The 19,531-nt window shown below is 37.6% G+C and overlaps 1 protein-coding gene across 1 annotated transcript; it reads left to right on the top strand.

Moving 5' to 3' along the window:
- The first annotated feature begins 1,591 nt into the window (after positions 1-1,591).
- LOC127878839 (cell surface glycoprotein 1-like) lies at positions 1,592-19,091 on the top strand. The gene is made up of 9 exons (XM_052425363.1): positions 1,592-1,606; positions 3,598-3,679; positions 4,084-4,125; positions 5,651-5,782; positions 6,551-6,664; positions 8,567-8,698; positions 9,706-9,837; positions 10,558-10,632; positions 12,355-19,091. Exons 1-9 carry the CDS (start codon positions 1,592-1,594, stop codon positions 12,570-12,572), a joined length of 942 nt encoding a protein of 313 aa, XP_052281323.1. The 3' UTR covers positions 12,573-19,091.
- The last annotated feature ends 440 nt before the right edge of the window (positions 19,092-19,531 follow it).

The following is a 19,531-nucleotide window of genomic DNA, read 5'->3' as shown; positions in this document are numbered from 1 at the left end:
TATGGCTTTTTCTGAACCATGTCACGTAAAAATTAATAAGCAAAACCATTGTTATCCAAGCCAATAATATTTTCTATAGATTTCAGCAAGACCCACATGGATAATAGACATACAAGACCCCACTGTTGACATTATATGTTTACAGTCATTGAGGCAACTGTGAAGACACCCACAGTCTAGAATCTATACCGGAGTCAGAGCCTCTCATGATTACAACATGCCAGTGTTGACTGTGCTGATCATTTGCAATCTACAGTTTAACTTTGGTTTCTTTCAGAGTCCATGTCAACTGCTGACAGTGAAGAGCCAGCAGTCTGACCCATGATAGGGGGAGCCAAGTGAAGAGCCAGCCAGTCTGACCCTGATAGGAGGGAGGCCAAGTGAAGAGCAGCCAGTCTGACCATGGTATTTCTATTATCTGTTGGCCTCTACAAGTAATAAACATCGTAGGGTCCCATATAAGAAAATAACATGTTTACACTAATTTTCGGGTCTCATATAAGTAATATTGTTGGGTCCCATATAAGAAATACTGTTGAGTCTCATATAAGAAGTATTGTAAGAAATATTGTCTGGTACCATATAAGACATTCTTCAAAAGTTCCAAGGTTACTTTGTCATGGCGATTGCCAATCATTGTTCAGCATTTCTAATTGCTGTCAATATACCTTGAGCGACCATTGCAGTCCTTTGTTTACTTTAGTCTTGATACATAGATTTGTTAATTTATATTAAACTTTGCTGTTAAATCAAGAAATTGTTTGTGTTGTTTTGTATGTATGTTTTATTTTACAAACTGGTACAATCGTTCACAATTACTTCTAAAGTCTAGTTTGTGCAAATATGGGATTGCTTAAGCCATTTAAGAATTATGGTCTTTGTTTCATATCCCTGTACAGATGAGATATTGTGACCTGAAGGTTTCTTTATTATGGCACAATATTTATTTAGACTTTCAGCAATTATACTACATTCTCTTCAAGTTTAATGGCATACATACATACATGTATACTTCGGCTTTTATACAGAAATAAGTAATTATGTTGAATTTGCTTGCCATCAATTTGTGAATAAATTATAATAAAAACTTTTATGGAGACCTTTGATTTTGGCAGCTTTGTATGACAGAAAATGGTTATCTGTGAGAAACCCATAATTGATTTTAAATTGTTAGACCCAATTGTTATAATTTAACATAAATTTTTGGCATATATACAGGAAGTAGCTATTTTCAAAATGGCGGATCATGTAAATACCAAACCACGTGTTGGCTTTTCAGAATTAAACATTACAAAATTTTTGACTCTGTAAATGCATGGTGTGATTACCAAGGAATTGAGCACCATAATGACTCACAACTATACAGATAAAAGCTTTCTTGTGTACATCTTTTCTGTCGAAGATCGCAAACAAATTTGTTAAATTGGGCAGCAAACTGGAATGATTGACTGCATATTTGTGAATATCATCAAGAATTAACATGCTTTATAGATTCTTGACATGACTCATGGTGAACTAAAATTGCTTGCAAGCATCTGGGACATGATGTGAAGACCCAACAAGGATATTATCAGTTGTCTTCCAGTTACCCATGGAACTCTCAAAGGTATATATTTCATTAATAAAAATCTTTAAATTTTCCATACACAGATATTGAAAAAACTAAATGCTATATTGTAACTAAGAGGGCTAAAGAAAGAATAATTTAACAGGCAGCCACAGTAAGACCATATCTGATGTTGACTTTGACTAGTATGCTTTGCATTAATGGCTTTTATGCCCCCTGGATCGAATGAACGGGGGGTATATTGTTTTTGGCTTGTCTTTCTTTGTATGTGTGTGCGTGTCAAGGTGTGTGTGTGTGTACAAAACTTTTACCAAAACTTAAACGTTTGATCATAACTTTTGAAATATTGAAAACAGCAACTTGATATTTGGATTACATGCGTATCTCATGGACCTGCACATTTTGAGTGGTGAAAGGTCAATGTCATCCTTCAAGGTCAAAGGTCAAATAAAAAAAAGCGGCACAGTAGGGGCATTGTGTTTCTTACAAACACATCTCTTGTTGTGAGTGTGTTTTGTGCTACAACCAATGTCCATGCCAAGGTGGAAACTCTCCAGTTCATGTTATTGTTGTTTTGTCTATTTAGCCCTCATTGTCATACTGTTTAGTGTTGTCTGCTAATTTGTTGCCATTGTTGACTATTTTATATTATTGTGGCTTTTCTTCATTTATTCAATGGGAATTTTGGTCACTGACCAGCTTTTCATTAATTAAGTTCTTTTACCGAAATGGTATCAAAAAATGCAATATCTAAAGGCAGTACATCACACAAGCTAGCATTAATATAAAGCGTAATTATACCCACTTACCTATGTGTAATGGGGGCTATATAAAAGTCACTTTGTCGGTCTGTCCCGAAATTTCATCCGATCTTCACCAAACTTGGTCACAAGTTGTATCTAGATGATGTCTAGGTCAAGTTTGAATATGGGTCATGCCTGGTAAAAAAACTAGGTCACAAGGTCACTTAGTGCTTTTAAACACAAAGTTTGTCTGGACCATAACTATTTCATTTATTGTTAGATTTTTAATTGACTTGGTTTTGATTTGTTCACCATCATGGGACCGTGTGTCGCGCGAAAGAATTGCGTCGATATCTCCAAGAACTTAGATCAAGGTCACTTTTGGAGTTCAAGGGTAAAATGCTTGTCCGGGCCATAACTTTTGTCATTCATTGTGAGATTTTAAAATCATTTGGAACATTTGTTAACCATCATTGGAGGGTGTGTCGCGCAAAGAATTTCATCTTGTCCGGGCAATAACTGTGTTGTTCTTTTGAGATTTTAAAATCAGTTGGAACATTTCACCATCATTGGAAGGTGTGTTGTGCGAAAGAATTACGTCGATATCTCCAAGGTCAAGGTCACACTTTGAGTTCAAATGTCAAAAATGGCCATAAATGAGCTTTTCTGGGCCATAACTATGTAGTTCATTGTGAGATTTAAAAATCATTGGCACATTTGTTCACTGTCATATGACTTGTGTGTCACGTGAAAGAGTTACGTCAATATCTCGAAGGTCAAGGTCACACTTTGTTCAAAGGTAAAAGAAGGCCATAACTATGTTGTTCATTGTGAGATTTTAAAATCATGTGTTCACCGTTATGGATGGTGTGTGGCAGGAAAGAATTATGTCGATATCTCCAAGGTCAAGGTCATGCTTTAAGTTCAAAGGTCAAAATGGCCATAAATGATAATGGCATAATAATTCTTAAAAATAGCCATTAATTAGATTCTCTTGTGTGGATGGGGCACGTGGGGGTATAGGTCACGTCTGTGACAAAGCTCTAGTTTCTTTAAGTGTTGTGGCAGATAATTGAGATTATATTATTTGTAGGGCTGTGTAATTTACAAATATGGTACTGTGCAGACTTTCACAAGCTGTCAACAAAATAGCATATGGCAACGTTTGTGTTCAATTATATTGATATTGAAATAAAAAGTGAGGTCAGGGAACTATGGATTGCTACTGTTGTTATGATGGAAGTATTGTTGACACTGGAATATTATGGTCTTCTTGAAATTTTATAGGTTGCCCTGATGTTGTATGCTGTTGAAAATGGTAAAGTCAATGAGTGGAAGGGAAGGCAGATGAAGGACATAGTAGTAGAAGGTTTGATTATAAGAATTTTATTAATATAATTCATTTTACTGAATTGGGATGGAGAATTTTTGTTACTTTCTCTCCTATGGCTGTCAGTAAATTCGACTGAATGATCATTCTTCAGAACAAAACAGAGCGCTTGAGAACAGACAAACGATGTAAAACATTGTTTGAAAGGCGGGGCCCTTGTTTTGGCCACGTTAATTCAATAAGTCTAAAATTTACGTGGTAAAAATAGGCAAACCTATTTTATGTGCCTTGAAAATTGTTTATCCTCTTAAAGAAATGCTAATGCAACAAAATACTTTTTAACAACCTTGAAGTATTGAAAATATTTACTGTCGTATCAAGAGTGACTTCTGGTTATTTTTTTCTAAATAGTTATTTCTAAAATAAAAAATCATTTTTTACAGATTTACCTCTTCCAATTGAAGACGAAGATGGCCATCAAGAAGGTAAAATAGTTATTTATACCCATGATAGATCATTGGCCACTGTTCATTTGTATTATGAAAGTGGTCCATAACAGAGTCATTGTTATGGTAGCCCATTAAAAAAAAAAGGGAGTATAGGAATACCTTTAGATTTGGACACCTTATGAAATAGTTTATATGCTCAATTAGACATTTCTGTTTCTGAGTTATTTTAATGATTTAAAGGATAAATAACGTACTTGCAAGTATGAAGATTTTCTGATTTAAATTGTAAGCAGGTCTTATAACATATTTTAGTGGGGGATATGTGTGTTGTTATTTTGTGTACATCTCATACCTTATACCGAAAAGCATAAAAAAACACGTTTAGAAGTGCTTTTGGAAAACAAAACATTTCCTTTGGTATTTCTATTATCATATAATAAAGGCCCACCTATTGATGATAAAGACATGACCCAACTGTAGACTATATATTCTAGTACAATTTTCTGTTGTCCAAGCCAATATATATTTATGCCACCCTTCGAAGAAGAGGGGGTATTTTGCTTTGCACATGTCGGTCGGTCTGTCGGTCGGTTCGTCCACCAGGTGGTTTCCGATGATAACTCAAGAACGCTTTGGGCTAGGATCATGAAACTTCATAGGTACATTGATCATGACTTGCAGATGACCCCTATTGATTTTGAGGTCACTAGGTCAAAGGTCAAGGTCACAGTGACCCGAAATAGTAAAATGGTTTCGGGATGATAACTCAAGAACGCATACGCCTAGGATCATGAAACTTCATGGGTAGATTGATCATGACTCGCAGATGACCCCTATAGATTTTGAGGTCAAAGGTCAAGGTCACGGTGACCCAAAATAGTAAAATGGTTTCCGGATGATAACTCAAGAACGCATACGGCTAGGATCATGAAACTTCATGGGTAGATTGATCATTACTCGCAGATGACCCCTATTGATTTTGAGGTCACTAGGTCAAAGGTCAAGGTCACGGTGACCCGAAATAGTAAAATGGTTTTCGGATGATAACTCAAGAAAGCATATGCCTAGGATCATGAAACTTCATAGGTAGATTGATCATGACTCGCAGATGACCCCTATTGATTTTGAGGTCACAAGGTCAAGGTCACAGTGACCCGAAATAGTCAAATGATTTTCGAATGATAACTCAAGAACGCTTTTGCCTAGGATCATGACACTTCATAGGTACATTGATCGTGACTTGCAGATGACCCCTATTGATTTTCAGGTCACTAGGTCAAAGGTCGAGGTCACAGTGACAAAAGTCGTATTCACACAATGGCTGCCAGTACAACGGACAGCCCATATGTGGGGCATGCATGTTTTACAAACAGCCCTTGTTTCTATAGATTTCAGCAAGACCCACCAATGGATAATAGACATACAAGACCCCACTGTTGACATTATATGCTTACAGGCATTGAGGCAACTATACAGGAGTCAGAGCCTCTCATGATACAACAGGCCAGTGTTAACTGTGCTGATCAAATGCAATCTACAGGTTTCACTTTGGTTCTTTCAGAGTCCATGTCAACTGCTGACAGTGAAGAGCCAGGCAGTCTGACCCATGATAGGAGGGAGCCAAGTGAAGAGCCAGCCAGTCTGACCCATGATAGAAGGGAGCCAAGTGAAGAGCCAGCCAGTCTGACCCATGGTATTTCTATTATCATATAATAAAGGCCCACCTATTGATGATAAAGACATGACCCAACTGTAGACTATATATTCTAGTACAATTTTCTGTTGTCCAAGCCAATATATATTTATGCCACCCTTCGAAGAAGAGGGGGTATATTGCTTTGCTCATGTCGATCGGTCCGTCCGTCCACCAGGTGGTTGTCATACGATAACTCAAGAACGCTTGGGCCTAGGATCATGAAACATCATAGGTACATTGATCATGACTTGCAGATGACCCCTATTGATTTTGAGGTCACTAGGTCAAGGTCACGGTGATCGAAATTGTAAAATGGTTTCCGGATTATAACTCAAGAAAAGGTCAAGGTCACAGTGACCCGAAATAGTCAAATGATTTTCGAATGATAACTCAAGAACGCTTTTGCCTAGGATCATGACACTTCATAGGTACATTGATCGTGACTTGCAGATGACCCCTATTGATTTTCAGGTCACTAGGTCAAAGGTCAAGGTCACAGTGACAAAAGTCGTATTCACACAATGGCTGCCAGTACAACGGACAGCCCATATGTGGGGCATGCATGTTTTACAAACAGCCCTTGTTTCTATAGATTTCAGCAAGACCCACCAATGGATAATAGACATACAAGACCCCACTGTTGACATTATATGCTTACAGGCATTGAGGCAACTATACAGGAGTCAGAGCCTCTTATGATACAACAGGCCAGTGTTAACTGTGCTGATCAAATGCAATCTACAGGTTTCACTTTGGTTCTTTCAGAGTCCATGTCAACTGCTGACAGTGAAGAGCCAGGCAGTGTGACCCATGATAGGAGGGAGCCAAGTGAAGAGCCAGCCAGTCTGAGCCATGATAGAAGGGAGCCAAATCCTCAAGGTATAAATGCAATTATACCCCCACAAACAAAGTTTAGGGATGTATATAGGAGTGAACTTGTCGGTCGGTTCGTATTAAGTGTCCACCCTCTAATTCAAGTTGTTTTCATCTAATCTTCACCAAACTTGTCTGTTGGTCTGTCGGTCGGTCCGTCTGTATTAAGTGTCCGCTCTCTAATTCAAGTTGTATTCATCCGATCTTCGGTCAGATGTTGTATCTAGAGGATACCTAGGTGAAGTGTGAATATGGGTCATGCCGGATCAAAAACTAGGTCACGGGGTCACTTAGTGCGTTTTTAACATTGAGCATGGTTTGGGCTGTTTTTTGTGAAGACAACATGCAAAATATTTTGTGTTCATTAAGGCATTTATGCTTGCCATCTCATCTGTTATGAACAGTTTATTTGTGAAATGAGAGGATTAATACCCGAATAATCTACAACTACAAAAGATATTATTTAACTTTTGAGAATGATTTTATTATACCCCCACAAACGAAGTTTAGGGGGTTATATTGGAGTTAGCTTGTAGTGTTTCATCTAGAAAGGCAGAGGGGCATGGCGCATGACTTGAAAAAAGGGCATTTTGCACGGAGATTCTCTTAAAAAGGGCGCATTGGGTGTTTTTGAAACTTTTAATCACAGCTTAAAACTTTGATTTAAACATTGTACATGTCATTTTTCGTGAGAAATTCTCGCGAAATGTGTTCTTAAAATACATAGCTATTGAGTAGACATGTGAATTTATTATTATATTTTTTGGAGAACATTCAAATCGGATGCAAAACACAAAAATGTTACTGATCACGGCGGCTCTAAACTGAAAGTAAACTTCATGGAGCAGGTCGTCATTAAATTACAAAATTTGCTATACGTTTTTTAAAATCGGCTCAGATTTATCTTGTAATAGACTGTACTTCGGAACTCTGCTAAGTACAAATGTAATTAAAATCTTTACCGTTACGGCCCTTGTTACGTTACGACCCAGAATGTGGCTCATGAATTTGTTCGGGTCTCTAATGTATGTATTGATTTTCTTCTACATCAGTACCTCATCGAGACGTTCATAATAAAGGCCCACCTATTGATGATAAAGACATGACCCAACTGTAGACTATATATTCTAGTACAATTTTCTGTTGTCCAAGCCAATATATATTTATGCCACCCTTCGAAGAAGAGGGGGTATATTGCTTTGCTCATGTCGATCGGTCCGTCCGTCCACCAGGTGGTTGTCATACGATAACTCAAGAACGCTTGGGCCTAGGATCATGAAACATCATAGGTACATTGATCATGACTTGCAGATGACCCCTATTGATTTTGAGGTCACTAGGTCAAGGTCACGGTGATCGATATTGTAAAATGGTTTCCGGATTATAACTCAAGAACGCATACGCCTAGGATCATGAAACTTCATGGGTAGATTGATCATGACTCGTAGATGAACCCTATAGATTTTGAGGTCACATGGTCAAAGGTCAAGGTCACAGTGACCCGAAATAGTCAAATGATTTTCGAATGATAACTCAAGAACGCTTTTGCCTAGGATCATGACACTTCATAGGTACATTGATCGTGACTTGCAGATGACCCCTATTGATTTTCAGGTCACTAGGTCAAAGGTCAAGGTCACAGTGACAAAAGTCGTATTCACACAATGGCTGCCAGTACAACGGACAGCCCATATGTGGGGCATGCATGTTTTACAAACAGCCCTTGTTTCTATAGATTTCAGCAAGACCCACCAATGGATAATAGACATACAAGACCCCACTGTTGACATTATATGCTTACAGGCATTGAGGCAACTATACAGGAGTCAGAGCCTCTCATGATACAACAGGCCAGTGTTAACTGTGCTGATCGAATGCAATCTACAGGTTTCACTTTGGTTCTTTCAGAGTCCATGTCAACTGCTGACAGTGAAGAGCCAGGCAGTCTGACCCATGATAGGAGGGAGCCAAGTGAAGAGCCAGCCAGTCTGAGCCATGATAGGAGGAAGCCAAGTGAAGAGCCAGCCAGTCTGACCCATGGTATTTCTGTTATCATAGAATAAAGGCCCACCTATTGATGATAAAGACATGACCCAACTGTAGACTATATATTCTAGTACAATTTGTCAGTAGATTGATCATGACTCGCAGATGACCCCTATTGATTTTGAGGTCACTAGGTCAAAGGTCAAGGTCACAGTGACCCGAAATAGTAAAATGGTTTCTGGATGATAACTCAAGAACGCATACGCCTAGGATCATGAAACTTCATGGGTAGATTGATCATTACTCGCAGATGACCCCTATAGATTTTGAGGTCAAAGGTCAAGGTCACGGTGACCCGAAATAGTAAAATGGTTTCCGGATGATAACTCAAGAACGCATACGGCTAGGATCATAAACTTCATGGGTAGATTGATCATTACTCGCAGATGACCCCTATTGATTTTGATGTCACTAGGTCAAAGGTCAAGGTCACGGTGACCCGAAATAGTAAAATGGTTTTCGGATGATAACTCAAGAAAGCATATGCCTAGGATCATGAAACTTCATAGGTAGATTGATCATGACTCGCAGATGACCCCTATTGATTTTGAGGTCACAAGGTCAAAGGTCAAGGTCATGGTGACCCGAAATAGTAAAATGATTTTCGGATGATAACTCAAGAACGCTTTTGCCTAGGATCATGACACTTCATAAGTACATCGATCGTAACTCGCAGATGACCCCTATTGATTTTCAGGTCACTAGGTCAAAGGTCAAGGTCACAGTGACAAAAAACGTATTCACACAACGGCTGCCACTACAACGGACAGCCCATATGGGGGGCATGCATGTTTTCTATAGATTTCAGCAAGACCCACCAATGGATAATAGACATACAAGACCCCACTGTTGACATTATATGTTTACAGGCATTGAGGCAACTGTTGAAGACACCCACAGTCTAGAATCTATACAGGAGTCGGAGCCTCTCATGATACAACATGCCAGTGTTGACTGTGCTGATCATATGCAATCTACAGGTTTTACTTTGGTTCTTTCAGAGTCCATGTCAACTGCTGACAGTGAAGAGCCAGGCAGTCTGACCCATGATAGGAGGGAGCCAAGTGAAGAGCCAGCCAGTCTGACCCATGATAGGAGGGAGCCAAGTGAAGAGCCAGCCAGTCTGACCCATGGTATTTCTGTTGTCATATAATAAAGGCCCATCTATTGATGATAAAGACATGACCCAACTGTAGACTATATATTCTAGTACAATTTTCTGTTGTCCAAGCCAATATATATTTATGCCACCCTTCGAAGAAGAGGGGGTATATTGCTTTGCTCATGTCGATCGGTCCGTCTGTCCACCAGGTGGTTGTCATACGATTACTCAAGAACGCTTGGGCCTAGGATCATGAAACATCATAGGTACATTGATCATGACTTGCAGATGACCCCTATTGATTTTGAGGTCAAAAGGTCAAGGTCACGGTGACCCGAAATAGTAAAATGATTTTCCGATGATAACTCAAGAACGCTTTTGCCTAGGATCATGACACTTCATAGGTACATTGATCGTGACTTGCAGATGACCCCTATTGATTATCAGGTCACTAGGTCAAAGGTCAAGGTCACAGTGACAAAAAACGTATTCACACAATGGCTGCCACTACAACGGACAGCCCATATGGGGGGCATGCATGTTTTCTATAGATTTCAGCAAGATCCACCAATGGATAATAGACATACAAGACCCCACTGTTGACATTATATGTTTACAGTCATTGAGGCAACTGTTGAAGACACCCACAGTCTAGAATCTGTACAGGAGTCAGAGCCTCTCATGATACAACATGCCAGTGTTGACTGTGCTGATCATATGCAATCTACAGGTTTCACTTTGGTTCTTTCAGAGTCCATGTCAACTGCTGCCAGTGAAGGGCCAGCCAGTCTGACCCATGATGAAATGAGGCAGCCAAATCCTCAAGGTATGAACTAAATTTGAAGACGGGTTTCTCTGCATTTTCTATCATTATGTGACAGAGTCTTATGTCATGACTGTATTAAAGTAAATGAGTAGTCCAAGTCAAGTGTGATGCTCTAGACGACCTCCTCTGTGATCTACAGGGTTACAACAATGTGCTTGTAAAAGTCCTTGTAAAGTACAAAGTAGGCAGTTTGCTATGAAAGTTAATGTTTAGTACTTGTTCTTCCAAGAAATGATAGTTCTGCGAACTGTCAGTTCTTATATGTGTGAAAAATTGGTTTAAACTGGTGTTAAAACAGTTTCAGTTAGTTCATTTTACCTCCTAACATGTTCAGGTTTTGTGCATTTTTATCAGGAAAACCTTGCTCTACAATATTCAATCATTGTATCACTTGCAGTGTTCTGCTGTGAAATTTTACTGTTGGGGACCCTTTAGGATTACAAAAGTGGGGACAAAAAGAAAAAATATGGGGACACAGAAATATTTTTGTAGCAGAATTAAATGTGTGGAAACTAATAACCTTTAACTTGAACTTTTAAACGTGCTTAAACTTCTTACAGTCAGGTTGTAACATTGTTATTAAAACTGGAACATTCAAAAAACTTTTTAACACTGTCAAACAGTTGTCAACATATTTACAAAACTTTGAAAAAATTTATGGTCATTGGACTCCGCATGTCAAAGTACTTGTTCGATAATTAGAAATACCGATAGTAAAGGCGTTTTCTTTTTTGCTTTATGCACAATCTGCATGTCATTTTGTTGTTGTCAAACAGTGACCAAGGACATTTTTGAAGCCAATTTTCTTGGAATGTACGTTTAGGGGCAGACTTTTTTCGTAATTGCTAAACGATGTTGGGACTTGGGAAGACTCTGTTGGGTTGTTAATATTATTGTCATATTTTCTAATTTTACTTGCCGGAGGAAAAAAAAAAAATGGATTTTGTTTTCTTTGGCCTGTCACTTTAAGCCATTTTGATAGGTTCGGAAATTTCCTTGATATCTGATTGGTTGTTATAATCTCAACTTACCAATGAAATAGAGTGTTAATATTAAATAAATTAACCATTGGCTGCGAAATGACGTCATGTCCAATGAAATAGTTTGTTCTGGTTACACATTCACTCGATTACTTTACCGACTTACAAATTGAATCGATTAGTTTTTATTTCTAATTCATGTGCGCCCGCGGACCCATATACAGAAAACGGGTGGGGACAAATATTTGTTTTTTGCGACAATAACACAAGGGCGCATCCACGGCAGAACACTGACTTATGTTGATACTTTGTGTGCAAGGATCAATTCAGTAGAAAAGTCAACAAAATAAAGGGCTTACAGTCACTGAACAAATGAGTTTGCTGCTTAGAGTGTATATTTTTCCCAAAAATATTTGAAAATTTCCCCTCTTGGAAGTGTAGTTCAATTTTAATCAATACCTCGTTTAAATAATTCACAGAAAAGCCAAAAAATGTTGATCTTTGAACATAAACATAACATGTTGATGACAAAAAAAGTTGGAATAATGTTTTTCTCTCTGTGTATGGTGAATTATGGTGTTACAACTTGATTTTGTATGTTACTTGCTTAGCATTGAAATTTCCCCTTTTACACGTGAATTATCCCCCTCTCAGGGGACCCGACCCCTTTTCCCCAAAACTGAAAAAAACACTGACATGATACTCATTGCTATTTTATTTTTTATATCTATTCTTGTTTTAGGGACAGGGACAAGAAAAGGAATGAAACGAAAGTGGGCCAGCGAAGAGAACATATGTTTCATGAACTTTTTTAGAGATGAATTAAGAGAAAAAAAAATGCCATCTGGCTCAAAAATAATGGGGTCCCTAAAAATACTTACCGGAAGAACAGTGGCCCAGATAAGGGCAAGGGTCCATAACATTATTATGGAAAAACAAAAATGGAAAAAGAATTGTTGAACTGTGGAATATGTTTATGCCCCTGGTAGGGTGGCATATAGCAGTTGAACTGTCCGTCAGTCAGTCAGTCTGTCCATCTGGCCGAAAACTTATATGGCCATAACTTTTTCAATATTGAACATAGCAACTTGATATTTATACCCCTATTACAATTGGTAATGGGGGCTATATAGGAGTCACGTTTGTCGGTCTGTCCCGATATTTCATCCGATCTTCACCAAACTTGGTCAGTAGTTGTATGTAGATAATGTCTAGATCAAGTTTGAATATGGGTCATGCCAGGTCAAAAACTAGGTCATGGGGTCACTTAGTATGTTTTAAACTGTAAGTTTGTACGGACCATAGCTATGTTATTTATCGTTACATTTTTAAATGACTCGGTACATTTGTTCACCATCATGGAACGGTGTGTCGCGTTAAAAGAAATTACGTCAATATCTCAAAGGTCAAGGTCACACTTGGGAGTTCAAAGGTCAAATGCTTGTCCGGGCCATAGCTTTGTTTTTTATTGTGAGATTTTAAAATCATTTGGCACATTTGTTCACCATCATTGAACAGTGTGTCGGGCGAAAGAATTACGTCGATATTTCCAAGAACAAGGGCACAATTTGAGTTTAAAGGTAAAAAATGGCCATAATTGAGCTTGTCTGGGCAATAACTATGTTGTTTATTGTGCGATTTTAAAATCGTTGGCTCTTTTGTTCACCATCATTTGACAGTGTGTCGCGCGAAAGAATTACGTCGATATCTTCAAACTCAAAGTTGTAGTTTTAGTTCAAAGGTCAAAAATGGCAATAAATTATCTTGTCTGGGCCATAAATATGTCATTCATTGTAAGATTTTAAAATGACTCTGTACATCAATTTTGTTCAAAGTCATTGGAAGGCTTGTCATGTGAAACAATTCAAGAGTTCAAAGGTAAAAATGGCTATAAATGATAATGGCATAATGATTCTTAAAAAATCGCCATAAATTGTATTATCTTGTTTTGTGAAGACAGCATACAAAATAGTCTGTGTCAATGCGTTATGTGGGGGTATATGTCACGTCTGTGACAAAGCTCCAGTTGGCATGCATGTGCATCTTGTGAAGCTGCACATATTGAGTGGTGAAAAGTGAAGGTCAAGGTAATCCTTCAAGGTTAAATGTTAAATATATTGCTTCTGTCCGTCCGTCTGAAAACTTTAAAATTGGCCATAACTTTTGAGCTCACCTGAGTGCAACATGCTCATGGTGAGCTTTTGTGATTGCCTTTTGTCCGTTGTGCGTTGTATGTCGTCAACATTTTGCCTTGTGAACACTCTAGATGCCACATTTATTGTCTGATCTTCATGAAATTTTGCAGAACATTTGTCACATTGATACCTCGACTGAGTTCGAAACTGGGTCATGCTGGGTCAAAAATTAGGTCACTAGGTCAAAAAAACAACAAAAAAACTTGTGAACACTGTAGAAGTCCAATCTTCATGTAACTTTGTCAAAATGTTTGTCTAAATGATATTTTGGTTTAGTTAAAAATTGGTTCCGGTCCGTTGAAAAACATGGCCGCCAGGGGCGGGGCAGTTTTCCTTATATGGCTATAGAGAAACCTTGTGAACACTTTAGAAGTCAAAATGTTTGCCTAATCATCATGAAACTTGGTCAAAACATTGGTTTTATTTATATTTTGGACGAGTTTGAAAATGGTCCAGATCAGTGAAAAAACATGGCCGCCAAGGGGCGGGGGAGTTTTCCTTATGTCTTTAGTTAAACATTGCTAACACTCTAGAGGCCACATTTATTGTCCATTCTTCATGAAATTTGGTCAGAAGTTTGGTCTCAATGATATCTTAGACGAGCTGAAAATGGTTACGTTTGCTTGAAAAACATGGCTGCCAAAGGGCGGGGCATTTTTCCTTATATGGCTATATATGGCTATAGTAAAATCTTGTTAACACTCTTGAGGCCACATTTATTTTCCGATCTTCATGAAACTTGGTCAGAATATTCATCCCAAAAAATATCGTAGACAAGTTAAAAAATGATGCTGGTTGGTTGAAAAACATGTCCGCCAGGGGGTGGGGCATTTTACCTTATATGGCTATAGTAAAACTTTGTTAACACTCTATAGGCCACATTTATTTTCTTATCTTCATGAAACTTGGTCAGAAGATTTGTCCTAATGATATCTTGGATTAGTTCAAAAATAGTTTCGTTTGCTTAAAAAACATGGCCACCAGGGGGCGGGGCATTTTTCCTAATATGGTTATGTATCATGCTTTACTAAAACATTGTAAACACTCTGTAGGCCACATTTATTTTCCGATTATTATGAAACTTGGTCAGATGATTTGTCCTAATGATATCTTGGATGAGTTCAAAAATGGTTCTAGTTGGTGGAAAAACATGGCCACTAAGGGGGCGTGGTATTTTTCCTTATATGGCTAAAGTAAAACCCTGTTAAAACTCTAGAAGCCATATTTATTGTACGATCATCATGACACTTTGTCAGAAGATTTGTCCCAATGATATTTGGACAAGTTTGAAATTGGTTCCAGTTGCTAAGAAAAACATGGCCACCAGTGGGCGGGGCATTTTTCCTTATATGGACTTATGAATCTTCTTGAAACTTTGTCAGTATATTAGTTTAAATGATATCTTGGATGTGTTTTTCACGTTGACATTTGAAGCTTTAACTTTGTATGATTCTAAATATGTGTCAATGCTGTCAGTTGAATTTTGAAATATGAAGTTTTACATTTTTTGTAGATTAAATAATTTGTAAAATGTTGCAGTTTCGTCAATCAGTTTTATAAGATATTGAGCTTTAAATATGATGCAGATTGTAAGATTCTTAATATCTTTCAATATTGTGGATAAGTTTTTGAGATATCAAGCTTTGAGTTTTATGCAAATTGTATGATTTTAAAATGTTTTAATGGTGTTGATCAGTGTAATGAAGATTGCATAATTTTTATGTTTTAATTCTGTCTATTGGTTTTCAAAATGAAAGACTTTGATTTTGTAAGTGCACTTTTATCTCCTGAAAGATTCTTTTCTAGTGTTTAGTTTATATTTTAAGGCTGTTTGCAAACTCGAAGTGAAAACAGTTCTATTACAATTTGGTAAGGACATGACATTGCATATCTGATTTTAAAATGTACTTTGCTGGCAACGTGTAATTTTCTGAAATGTCTTAGTAAGACTGTTGTTTGCAATCAAAAGGTCTGTGCTTCAAATACAGGGTAATGCATGTTTTTTGTCCAAATTTATGGCGATTCAGACATTGTTCTATGTAAATTTGGGGTTTGCTTGAAGGTTCAGTCTATTTTTATGTCCCTCACTATAGTAGTGGGGGACATATTGTTTTTGTCCTGTCTGTTGGTTGGTTGGTTGATCTGTTTACGCCAACTTTAACATTTGCAATAACTTTTGCAATATTGAAGATAGCAACTTGATATTTGGCATGCATATGTATCTCATAGAGCTGCACATTTTAATTTTCTGAAAGGTCAAGGTCAGAGGTCAAATATATGTGGCCAAAATCGCTCATTTTATGAATACTTTTGCAATATTGAAGATAGCAACTTCATATTTGGCAAGCATGTGTATCTCATGGAGCTGCACATTTTGAGTGGTGAAAGGTCAAGGTCATAATTCAATGTCATAGGTCGAATATATGGCTTCAAAGCGGCGCAGTAAGGGGGATTGTGTTTTACGAACACAGCTCTTGTTGTTAACTGCCTTTTTAGTCCCTTACCAGTGTTTCACTAAAGTCCGTGTACTTTGGACTCATTTCAAGTTGACATTTGAAGCTTTAACTTTGTATGATTCTAAATATGTGTCAATGCTGTCGGTTGAATTTTGAAATATGAAGTTTTTCATTTTTTGTAGATTAAATAATTTGTAAAATGTTGCAGTTTAGTCAATCAGTTTTATAAGATATTGAGCTTTAGTTATGATGCAGATTGTAAGATTCTTAATATCTTTCAATATTGTGGATAAGTTTTTGAGATATCAAGCTTTGAATTTTATGCAAATTGTATGATTTAAAATGTTTTAATTTGTTGATCAGTGTACTGAAGATTGTATACTTTTTATATGTTATAATTCTGTCTATTGGTTTTCAAAATGAAAGACTTTGATTTTGTAAGTGCACTTTTATCTCATTATGCCCCCCTTCGAAGAAGAGGGGGTATATTGCTTTGCTCATGTCGGTCGGTCTGTCGGTATGTCAGTTTGTCGGTCCGTCCACCAGGTGGTTGTCAGACGATAACTCAAGAACGCTTGGGCCTAGGATCATGAAACTCCATAGGTACATTGATCATGACTCGCAGATGACCCCTATTGATTTTGAGGTCAAAGGTCAAGGTCACGGTGACCCAAAATAGTAAAATGGTTTCCGGATGATAACTCAAAAATTCATACGCCTAGGATCATGAAACTTCATGGCTAGATTGATCATGACTTGCAGATGACCCCTATTGATTTTGAGGTCACTAGGTCAAAGGTCAAGGTCACGGTGACCCGAAATAGTAAAATGGTTTTCAGATGATAACTCAAGAACGCATATGCCTAGGATCATGAAACTTCACAGGTAGATTGATCATGACTCACAGATGACCCTTATTGATTTTGAGGTCACAAGGTCAAGGTCACGGTGACCCGAAATAGTAAAATGATTTTCGGATGATAACTCAAGAACGCTTTTGCCTAGGATCATGACACTTCATAGGTACATTGATCGTGACTCACAGATGACCCCTATTGATTTTCAGGTCACTAGGTCAAAGGTCAAGGTCACAGTGACAAAAAACGTATTCACACAATGGCTGCCACTACAACGGACAGCCCATATGGGGGGCATGCTTGTTTTACAAACAGCCCTTGTTAAAGATTCTTTTCTAGTGTTTAGTTTATATTTTAAGGCTGTTTGCAAACTCGAAGTGAAAACAGCTCTAGTACAATTTGGTAAGGACATGACATTGCATATCTGATTTAAAAATGTACTTTGCTGGCAACGTGTAATTTTCAGAAATGTCTTAGTAAGTAAGACTGTTGTTTGCAATCAAAAGGTCTGTGCTTCAAATCCAGGAAAATGCATGTTTTTTGTCCAAATTTATGTCAATTCAGACATTGTTCTGTGTAAATATGGGGTTTGCTTGTAGGATCAGTCTATTTTTATGTCCCCCACTATAGTAGTGGGGGACATGTTGTTTTTGCTCTGTCGGTCTGTTGATTGGTTGGTTGGTCTGTTTATGCCAACTTTAACATTTTGCAATATTGAAAGTAGCAACTTGATATTTGGCATGCAAATGCATCTCCTGAAGCTGCACATTATCATTGGTGAAAGGTCAAGGTCATCCTTCAAGGTCAGAGGTCAAATATATGTGGCCAAAATCGCTCATTTTATGAATTCTTTTGCAATATTGAAGATAGCAACTTGATATTTGCCAAGCATGTGTATCTCATTGAGCTGCACATTTTGAGTGGTGAAAGGTCAAGGTCATCCTTCAAGGTCAGAGGTCAAATATATGTGGCCCAAATCGCTTATTTTATTAATACTTTTGCAATATTGAAGATAGCAACTTGAAATTTGGCATGCATGTGTATCTCATGGAGCTGCAAATTTTGAGTGTTGAAAGGTCAAAGTCATCCTTCAAGGTCAGTTGTTAAATATATGTGGCCCAAATCGCTTATTTTATGAATACGTTTGCACTATTGAAGATAGCAACTTGATATTTGGCATGCATATGTATCTCATAGAGCTGCACATTTTGAGTGGTGAAAGGTCAAGGTCATCCTTCAAGGTCAAATATATGGGTCAAAATTGTTCATGTTATGTTACTTCTGCAATATTGAAGCTAGCAATTTTATATTTGACATGCATGTGTATCTCATGGAGCTGCACATTTTGAGTGGTGAAGGGTCAAGGTCATCCTTCAAGGTCAAACGTTATATACGGGGCATTGGGTTTCACAAACGCATCTTGTTGTGTATGTAATTAATTTTGCTTAATTTTTGTGATCCCCCGCCAACAGCGGAGGGATATTAATTTGGCATTGTCCGTCTTTCCGTCTGTCCGTCCGGCACTTTTGTGTCCGGAACCATATCTTGGAAGTGCTTTAGCAGATTTCATTGAAACTTGGTACGAGTATATATATATGGATAAGAGGATGATGCACGCCAAATGGCATTGTACATCCTTGATTAATAGCGGAGTTATGACCCTTTGTATTTGAAAAAAATGCTTTTTTTGTGTGTCCAGAGCCATAACTTGTATCCAGAAGTATAATGGCTGGGGATATCAATTCAACGAATTTGCTTGTTAAATCAGTTTTTATTTTCATGATAATCATTTAGTTCGTACTGCAACTTATGATGGATTGTTACTACTATCTCCAATTATTTGTTTGTCATGGGTCCGTCACCATTTATCTCTTATATAATACTTGAATTGAGCATTTCACAATCTGACAATCATGCATATCATTTATTAGTTTCATAATAAAACGTCTGACAAGGGTCAGATAATTTTAACATATATTGTTGTTATAATTTGTCATGTGTTGTATGAATAAATGACACTTCCATGATAGAGAAAATTTAAATATATTTTTAGAGACATTTGTAAAATGAAAATGAAATAACTATACATTTTACAGTGGCTAGTCGTACGGCTAGACAAGAGGCTAGCCGCACGGCCCCGTACGGGTAGACAATAGGTTTGCCGTACGGCTCTGTACGTATAGCCTTTCCTATGGATATTGTCTAAGTTAAAGACAACCATTTTCAGTGAACTGATATATTGCTTGTATGAAACCATATATTTATCCATTGTCTGAACGACAATTAAATTATTTGTGTGACTCCATTTCTGAGCAGTACCTTGGCCGTCATTGAATTTCATAATATCGATGCCGCAACTAATTAAAACAGTTTTCACTCCTTACATAGGAAAGTCGTCTTATCAAAGAATC

This window comes from Dreissena polymorpha, chromosome 4, assembly GCF_020536995.1.
Source record: "Dreissena polymorpha isolate Duluth1 chromosome 4, UMN_Dpol_1.0, whole genome shotgun sequence".
In the NCBI taxonomy this organism is placed as follows: domain Eukaryota; kingdom Metazoa; phylum Mollusca; class Bivalvia; order Myida; family Dreissenidae; genus Dreissena; species Dreissena polymorpha.
This window is presented reverse-complemented; position numbering and strand designations above follow the sequence as displayed.